The 9,892-nt window shown below is 44.8% G+C and overlaps 1 protein-coding gene and 1 long non-coding RNA gene across 2 annotated transcripts; both read left to right on the top strand.

The window, feature by feature from the left end:
- Positions 1-692: 692 nt before the first annotated feature.
- Positions 693-3,432, top strand: LOC139577698 (uncharacterized). The gene is made up of 2 exons (XR_011675362.1): positions 693-1,454; positions 1,933-3,432. It is a non-coding gene; the product is annotated as an uncharacterized lncRNA (long non-coding RNA).
- Positions 3,433-6,070: 2,638 nt separating this feature from the next.
- On the top strand, positions 6,071-9,690 carry LOC139577685 (uncharacterized). The gene is made up of 3 exons (XM_071404856.1): positions 6,071-7,455; positions 7,791-7,921; positions 8,139-9,690. The coding sequence occupies exons 1-3, from the start codon at positions 7,173-7,175 to the stop codon at positions 9,306-9,308; spliced, it is 1,584 nt and encodes a 527-aa protein (XP_071260957.1). The 5' UTR covers positions 6,071-7,172; the 3' UTR covers positions 9,309-9,690.
- The last annotated feature ends 202 nt before the right edge of the window (positions 9,691-9,892 follow it).

The following is a 9,892-nucleotide window of genomic DNA, read 5'->3' on the forward strand; positions in this document are numbered from 1 at the left end:
AAGGGGCATGCTTATTTAAGATGGTGAGGAAGGCACTTTTAAAGAATGACCAGGCATCCTCTACTGACAGGATGAGGTCAATATCCTTCCAGGATACCCGGGCCAGGTCGATTAGGAAGGCCTGCTCGCTGAAGTGTTTTAGGGAGCATTTGACTGTGATGGGGGTGGTCGTTTGACCGCAGACCCGTTACGGATGCAGGCAATGAGGCAGTGATCGCTGAGATCTTGGTTGAAAACAGCAGAGGTGTATTTGGAGGGCAAGTTGGTTAGGATGATATCTATGAGGGTGCCCGTGTTTACGGATTTGGGGTTGTACCTGGTGGGTTCATTGACAATTTGTGAGAGATTGAGGGCATCAAGCTTAGATTGTAGGATGGCTGGGGTGTTAAGCATGTCCCAGTTTAGGTCACCTAGCAGCACTAGCTCTGAAGATAGATGGGGAGCAATCAGTTAACATATGGTGTCCAGGGCATAGCTGGGGGCAGAGGGTGGTCTGTAGCAAGCGGCAATGGTGAGAGACTTGTTTCTGGAAAGGTGGATTTTTAAAAGTAGAAGCTCGAATTGTTTGGGTACAGACCTGCATAGTAAGACAGAACTCTGCAGGCTCTCTCTGCAGTAGATTGCAACACCGCCCCCTTTGGCAGTTCTATCTTGTCGGGAAATGTTATAGTTAGTTATGGAAGTTATGGAAATGTCAGGGTTTTTGGTGGTCTTCCTGAGCCAGGATTCAGACACGGCTAGGATATCCGGGTTGGCAGAGTGTGCTAGGGCAGTGAATAAAACAAACTTAGGGAGGAGGCTTCTAATGTTAACATGCATGAAACCAAGGCTTTTATGGTTACAGAAGTCAGCAAATTATAGCGCCTGGGGAATGGGAGTGGAGCTAGGCACTGCAGGGCCTGGATTAACCTCCACATCACCAGAGGAACAGAGGAGGAGTAGGATAAGGGTACGGCTAAAGGCTATAATAACTGGTCGTCTAGTACGTTCAGAACAGAGAGTAAATTGAGCACATTTCTGGGCACGGTACAATAGATTCAAGGCATAATGTACAGACAAAGGTATGGTAGGATGTGGATACAGTGAGGGTAAACCTGTGCCTAGAGTGACGATGAAAGAGAGTGACGATGAAAGAGAGCCTAGCAAGGCTAGCTCCAGGCTAATTGGTTATTGCTTTGGGACAGTGACGTTAGCCAGGAGTGGCCACTCGAATAGCAGCTAGCTAGCTGCGGTGATCCAGGTGAGAATTTTTTTTTCTGAGCTTGCGGTAGGAATCCGGAGATATGGAGAAAAATAAGTCCAAATTGCTCTGGTTTGAGTCGCGCTGTGTAGACTGACGAGAGTTGTCCGTGCTAGAGGTGGCTGATGACCGCTAGCTGACTGCTAGCTAGTAGCTAGTTAGCTGGCTAGCATCTGTTGACGGTTCAGAAGACGGATCAGCAGGGCTCCGTATGGTGGGTATAGTGGCCAAAGAATTTGTCCGATGGACCTCTTAAGCTAACAGTCCGATGTACTTTAGACAGCTAGCTGGCCGTGGCTAACTAGTAGCCTGTTAGCTGGTAGCCAGTTAGCTGGTAGCCAGTTAGCTGGTAGCCAGTTAGCTGGTAGCCAGTTAGCTGGCTAGCTTTTGATGAGTTGAGTTCTTAAGTATAAAAATAGCAGATTTGTACGACATTGGGTGAGGCGGGTTGCAGGGGAGTATATTCAGTCCGTAGATAGAAAGTGATATTAAAATACATATAGCACATTGAATAGTGATGCGCCTATTATTTTTTTCTTCATTCAATACATCAAATGAAATCAATACAACTTATGTTTGCATACAAAAACACACATAATGTATGAACTTGACCAGATAATTGACAAAAAAACCTTCATATTTAGTGTTCTCTTCCATGTTTGTAAAGTCTATTTTCTAAACTCTTCCTGCAGGTGGTTGGCTGGAGGCTAACAGAGGAGACTGGGCGACCATCTTGGATTACCAGACCCAGACCGGTGCAGCCAAGGGCCTAACGGACAACATCACTGAGCAGGCCAGGACCAGAGGCGACATAGTGGAGGTCAGTGGATGGGACAGCGTCTTGAACTCTGGGCTCAGGAACAACACTGTTAACTACAACCAGAAACAGACTGTCGAACACAAAACAACAACCGAACTTAGTCTGCATGACAACAGACTGGCTGAGACCAGGGTGAGGCATAGCTTTGGTCTGCGGGGACGGGAAGGTGTCGGTATGCGGCGGGAGAGAACACACACAGACTCGGCTAGCGATGCTCCATCCTGCTCCTATAGTTGTGATTCACAGAGACTGATGACGCCTCAGGTTAATCCCCTAACAGGTGCTGCCTTCAGCCTGACTTCTATAGGATCTATCAACTGGAACATGGACCCTGCGACAACACAGACACTTCCTGGCCTTCGTCCTCCTCACACTCCCCTAATGTTAAACCATAGCTCAGACAATGCCAAAACACTAAATGGCTACGCAAGCCCATTTACAAATGATGGTAATAGAGACGTAATCAGTAAAGGTGTCAGCGCCTAAGAGAAGTGCTTCCCGTGTTCATTCTGTGGGAAAGCCTTCAGTTTCCCCGAACAGGTGGAGCTCCACCAGAGGATGCACACAGGGGAGAAATCTTTCGTCTGCCACCTGTGCCGGGCCAGTTTTCAGACTCGTCCAACCTGAATAGGCACCCGAGGGTCCACACAGGAGAGAAACCATACAGCTGCCCCCAGTGTGAGAAGAGGTTCTCCCGCCAGCACAATAAGAAGATGCACCTAAAGGTCCACACAGGATAGATGGCGTTCGCCTGTATGCACTGCAAAACTCACAGCTGTAATCACTGCCAAACGTGATTCTAACATGTATCGACCCAGGGGGTTGAATACTTATATAATGTAGAAACAGTATATTAGTGTTTTCAATATATATATTTTTTGTAAATCATTGACAAAAAATGACAAATCCATTTTAATCCCACTTTGTAACACAACAATGTGGAAAAATTCAAGGGGTGTGAATACTTTCTGAAGGCACTGTAGTGCTATTTAGTTTTAGTTAATTCCGTTGTTCGGGATTGAGTGGGGAACTGGATGAGGTGAACTGAGGAAAGAATGAGTAGGATGAGGCAGAGTAGGTGATATGGTGATGGTTGGTGTGATGGTGTCTAAAAATACTTCACTGATGAAAGTGACATCCTTATCATGGTGTTTGATGCTGGTGTTTTAAAATGAGGAAATGATAGTGCCTTAATTTATGTTTACTTGACATAAAGTAGTGAAGATGTGTGTAATGTTGAATCTTTTCAAAAACTATTCTAAAATGTTTTTGATCAAAGCGAGATTTACAGAAAAGGTCAAGTGTTACCATACTGAGAAGTTATTCTACTTGTCATGTATTGTTTTGTACAATAAAAGTACTGTACACCAGGTTACGTGAATGTATGACCATTTTGTTCAAATGTAATACAAAATTGACTCTGTGCTGCCTGACTTAGTTATTTTTGTATCATTGCAGGGACTGAATTTCCCTTATCTCAGTCAAACCAAAACATTATACTTAATTCTTGAATCAACACATATGGACAATTTTTATAATAAACTCCAATGACTCCATATTGTTAGGTACTTGAATCACATTGTTAGAGATGGGCCTTACTGTGGTTAACATGTTATATATGTCATGTTCAGCAAAAACTTAACCTTTATATGCTCTTCTGTACAATTTGTTTTTAGGGCAGTGACAGGATCTCTGAAGCGGCTGATCACAAAACCTGGCCCCGGATCAGGAGTCATCGCTGTTCCTTCCCGAGTCGGAACCAGGACCGAACTACGAGATACAGAGACTCCATCACCACACAGAGCAAAACCAGTGGACAGGGGGACTGAACAACCTCAGTCCTGGTGGTCATCAGAGAGACCGAGGCTCCAGTCAGGGATCCAGTCTGCTGCCCAGACCCTTCTCTTCACAGTCTCAGTGCAGGGATGAAGCAGAGCCTGGGATTGAAAGAGATAGACCCTTCTGTTCCTATGATACAAACACCACAGTGTCCATGATAAGCAGAGCATGTCATCCTGGGAATCTTGAGGGCCTTCTAAGCCTTCAGAGAATATATAGATTGATTTGAATGTTTTTGTGAATGGCTGCTTATTCTTTAACACTATTTGATGCTGTCTGTCTGCCGTATCGATGTGTTTGACCAAAACGGCGCTCTCTTTCAGCCATGGAGTGTGCATGTATTATGGTCGCTGTCCTTTCAGCACCACGAGCCTGTCACCTTTGATGTGTCACTATTGTTGTCGCTGTTGGTGATGGTGTGATAGTGGTGTTAGGCTACCGTAGGTTGTGTAAACAGTGGTTTTTGTTTTGCTGGTCGCATTATTTTCTGCTGTGTGTTACATTTGTGTCTGCTGGTTCTGTCTCTGTGTAAGTGGCAGCCTGAAGCGTGGCTAGGGCTGTTTGATTCATTCATTATGTCACCAAAATGCATGGCTCTTCCTTTGCTATAACTTATATGGTCCGACTACAGAAGATACCATGTAGGCTATTGGAAGATTGTTGGTCCCTCTGAAGGCTTAGGTCCTACAGTAACAGTTCGCTAGAAATAGACCCTCCTGTTCCTGTTATATGAACAAACAAACACCACAGTATCCATGATGAACATAGCAGGTCACCCTGGGCTTCAGACTTCACACAGAGTGGTGGGAGACTACCCTGGTGGGAGTCTTTCAGCAAGTCTGTCTTCTCCTTCAGGATCTTGTCTAATGCCTGGTGACTGGATTCATAGAAGGCCTGGACCTGGGTCTAGCCTTTCTCAGTTACCTCATGGTTACCCCACCAATACAGACAGGGTCAGGGTGGGTGTTCACCACGAGAGGTACCTAGCCTATAACACAACACACAATCCCAACAACACCCAAACAATGGCAAGAGGGAGCTAAAAGACTAACCTTCTTAGTTACTGTGGTGGCTCCTGCTTCTACCTCCTCTGCTGTCATTGGGTCACAACGTGCGAGGGCGAGCTTTAGGACGCACGCAGACAAGCCTTACACCTGCCCCACGTGTGGGAAGCACTTTTCTAAAGTGAACTGTGACAAAGCACCAGACCGTTCACATCAAGGAGAGGCCCTTCAAGTGTAAGCTGTGTTAGAAGAGCTTCTCCTTTCTGAGTTACCTTATCAGACATAGGAGTGTCCACACAGACATAGGAGTGTCCTGGGGTAAGAGTTTTTTAAATGTATTACTAAGTCCCTCAGTTGAGCATCTATGTATGCGGTATGCTCACATGACACAGACTTGTTTTTTGGTTCCTGGGTCTAGAAGACCTCTCAGCGGAAGAGTTGCATGGAGTATTGTCACGAGCCGTACCACCCGCTTAGGCCCCAGAGCCTAAGGGAGATATGGAGCTTTGAAGGACAGAAGAATTGGGAGTATTGTAAATTTAATATTTTTAGTTGTGTAGATTAAGTTTGTCTACACCACGTATGAATTTACTATTTACATTGTTTTTTCAACCCCGTCCAGTTGTTGGCGTCAATACACCTTTTTGGGATGTAATCCGCCATTAAAACCACAGAAGAAGTTAAGATGGATGACGAGGAGGAAACCTGACTGACAACTGTTGCAAGTTTTGGGAGCATGGAGAGGCCAGAGATAGATTGGGCTAAGGAACAGAAGGTGGGTATTGGACAAAGGCCATCAGTGTGTATGCTGCAAGCAGTACAGCGGATGATGGCGCGGCATGAGCGTCGTAAACAGAGAGACGTGGTTATGGACCGCAAGGAATAAGTAGAAGAGAGAAGTGCAATGGGAAGATGTGTGTTGAGGAAGAATGGTGCTAGGTATAAACCGTATTCTGCTGTCTGATGGCTCAGGAATTTTACCTGACAAGAGTGAAGATGAATTACCTCTGGTGGCAGGTGTGAAGACCTCCGAGTCCAAGCTTCGCCCCGATGGTCATGCAAAGGATGATTTGGGCCCAGTGGGAGTGACATTTTTGGAGAAAGTGGATCCCTGCCTTTTGGCTGACCCATATGTAGTCTCAGGCTGGGTAAAAATAAGTTGGGAACTGTTAAATTGGTGATGGTAGCTCGAAATGGACTTGTGATGGTTTTCTGTGTTTGTTCTGTCTGTGTTTCTTTGTGTTAAGTGCCTAGGGACAAGACATGTGACTTGCCTTTGAAAGGAGTGATTACTGGGGTGGTGCACCTAAAATTGAAGATTCCCTCTGGCGAGCGCCGTGAAACTGAGAAGAAACTGTCTGTCCTTTTTGAGTTTTGAAGCAGTCTTTTCCTGATAGTCATGTTGGGATATGTCGGTTATCCCGTGAGAGCTTTTGCGCCAAACCCACTAAGGTGTTTCAGATGCCAAGCTTATGGTCATGTTGCAGCAGTGTTTAGGGGTGAGATTCCAAAATGGAAATGTGTGCAGGAGGGCAAGGGACAAAGGAATATGTAGTATAGGTTGAAAAGTGGGGGTGCCCATATTGCTGGGGATCAGAAGTGCCTGTTGCAAGAGACAGGTTGAGGTTGCCAGGGAGAGCAGAGGATGAAGGATCAAGGGCCTTGGCCAATACAGAGTGATATGAATTTGTGCTTCAGTAAGGTTGGCTTCTTAGCATTCATTGACATGGTTATCAATTGTACCACAGAAATGGAACGTAAATCACAGAAAATATATGTTGTGGTGGCAACTGCTAAGTACTTGGGTTTACCAGGTTTTACTGGAGAAGAGTTACAAGGTCTGTTGAACGAAAGAGTCCCATTCTCCCAAATATTAAAGTTGTGGAATTGTGAGGTGATTTTTATTTGTTTAATGAAATAGTGGTATATAGGTGTAGGGTTAGTTGGTGTTTTTTCCCCCTCCCTTTTCCCAGTTTTTTATTTTTGTATCACAAAATGTAACGTGATCGATCACACAGTAGGTGGCGGCATGCATAAAAACTATGATACCAAAGAAGAAGTAGAAAACGGAAGTGAACAGTAATTTGGCATTTTTTCCTCATTTCCACGTTAGCGTTTTTGTTGTTATTTAGACGTTTATTAACATAATGGAACTCAAAATATGACTATTTTAACTGCACAGCATCACATAATTATCGCAGGTGGTCTAATTCGCGCTGAAGACAGGACTTGGTTGATAGACCTACGTAACGCTAGCTAGTTGCTAACAATGGCTAACTGTATGGTTTTTCACACTCAAATAGCCTCCATTATGGAGGTGCTAGCGAATGCAGCCGTGGCAGAGATCTGTAAACTCGTAGACGACGACTATAACGTGTTTCGTTTGGAAATTTCTCAAAGCCAGAAAGAAAACAGGGGGTTGCGGAGGAAACTACAACTAATGGACTGGAAGGTGGCACGGGAGCGCGCAGAGAGGACAATACGAGAGCGCGTCCCCGCCAGTCGTCCCAATAGTGTCAAGTTCGTCGATCGATACAGAGGAATGGCAAGAGGTACATTTTCCAGAAGGCTGAGTTTGCGCGACCTGTCGCCGTTCATTTAATAGCTCCGTTACCTTCTGCAGATGTGTTAACCAGAATTGGGTCTTGGTCCGTTTTTGGATAGCAAGCACTTGTGCAAAGACACTATCATTTTCTAACCAGAATATTGATTTACTGAATTTCCTATTATCTACTCAATGAAAATAATGTGATGCATGGAACACAATACATTGATCAATAAATGGTATTTCAATAATTTGAGAAGTGTTACCTTACATCCTTGCCAATTGTAGACATTGAGCATTGGCAGTACTTAACCACCACTTTTCCCCTAATTACTCTCTTAGGTGAAGGACATCTCACTGTAGGCCACAGGAGCATTGTGAAGCCAGCGGGACCCAATGTGTGGAGAGATGACCAACCCATAGCTATAGATGAGGGGAGTGGAACCTCAACCCAACATGTTATTGTGATAGAGGTCAGTGTCATAGTGTAACATTCAAAATGAAAGTACATCAAATGTGGCTCGTTTATTTCAGAAAGGCTCCCCATAGCCATTCATTTGCTTACATGGTCATCCTTATTTATCTGCCATATGGGAGCTCGTGTGACTTCCTGACGACATTGTTATTATCTTCCCTGATTATTATCCAATTAAACTCATGTACCGATAACCTAATCTCTTCTTTTGTCAGTCTGCAGATGCAGAGGCTGCAGGTCCTGGAGGATCGTCTCTGGTCAAGCAGGAGAGGACTGAAGGAGACGACCCACAACACAGCAGAGACATCCAGACTGGAGCAGCGGCTGGAATGGCACCCCCTGTAGCTATGGACGACCTCGCCACCACGCCCCAGCCCAGGACCCGACGTAGCATTACGGAGGTCAGTGGAACACCGAAGGCCGTCCTCAAGTCAGAGACAGACACCGAGACTTTAACTGTATCACGAAGGCTGTTACACACAGGATCGGACCACAGATCAGACCCAGAAAGACTGGGCTGTCCTCCTGCTTCCGGCTCAGAGTATTTTCTTTATGGTAGCCCGAGGACGGTTCATTCCCATCAGGACTCAGTTGACGCGTTAGAGACTGTCAATTATCCGTCTTGTTCTTACACTACAGAGATGGACCCTGGCAAAATGACCTTGGGTTTAGAGACACAGACTAATCTGTCTAGAGGGGACTGGAACCAGTACAGTAGTAGTCTATACTCTGAAGGGCCTCTAGATAAGAAAGAGGAGGTTATTGCCGTAGATGAGGTGACTGTGAAAGTGGAGGGCGATGCTCCTCTGATATGGAATGAGACTCACGTAGGAGAAGGACATTCACAAGGCAGAGATTTCTTAGATTACAGGGAAAGCTTAGAGACAAATCCAGATGTCACGACCCACTCCCCTTTACACACACTCAGGGATCATGAACCAGTGTCCACGTCTATGGGGCCTTCCGATCAGGTATTGAACTCAAAGGTTCAAAAGGCCAAGGCTCAGGGAGGGGGACCAACATCAGGCGGTAGTAAAGTGAAACGGTTCCTCTGCATGTTCTGTAACAAAGGCTTCAGCTGCCTCCAGAAGGTGGAGATCCACCAGAGGGTCCACACAGGGGAGAAACCGTTCAGCTGTACTCAGTGTCACATGCGATTCGCTGAGGCTGGCAACTTGAAGAGGCACCAGAGGGTCCACACAGGGGAGAAACCCTACAGCTGCCCCCAGTGTCACATGCGTTTCGCCCAGTCTGGCAACCTGAAGATGCACCTGAAGGTCCACACGGGAGAGAGGCCGTTCGCCTGTACATACTGCAGGAAGAGGTTCTCAGAAAGGAGCTACCTCAGGATACACCAGCAGAAAAATCATTCCACTATAACATAGAAAGTAAACATTCCACTTGATCGCTTTTGACGTTTAGACAAACCCTGCATTAAAGACAAAGATTAATTTTCATTGGTTGTTAGTAGAAAAGATCCACAGATGCATTTGGAATAATGAGTAACAGATTTTAGTGTTGAATATTCCTGGGTAAAATTTAGCATCCAGACATTGTGTGATTTATAAGGCGTATATAAGCCTAAAAAGTCTTACATATTTTGTTTGTACTGTGTAGGCTATATGATGTTCACAAATGCTTATTTCATTACACTACTGAATTTTTACCAAGACACTTTTAATGAGAAAATGTATGCAGTTTGTGTGGTTTTAAAACTTGTTCATGTTTAATAAACACAAAATTGAACTTTTCATTTTAAGACTTTAATATACATCGACTCTCTTTAATATACATCACATCTGATCTCACGCTTTATAACCAATATACACTTAATAAATATAACTACACATACCCACGCACTAACAAACACCTACTGTACACGTCAAAATAGTTTAGTCAGGTTTGTCTGATGATGACTTGACTTATCGTAGCTGACACATCTTTACCCTCAACATATTTATGTCCACCA

This window comes from Salvelinus alpinus, chromosome 6 (assembly GCF_045679555.1).
Source record: "Salvelinus alpinus chromosome 6, SLU_Salpinus.1, whole genome shotgun sequence".
In the NCBI taxonomy this organism is placed as follows: Eukaryota; Metazoa; Chordata; class Actinopteri; order Salmoniformes; family Salmonidae; genus Salvelinus; species Salvelinus alpinus.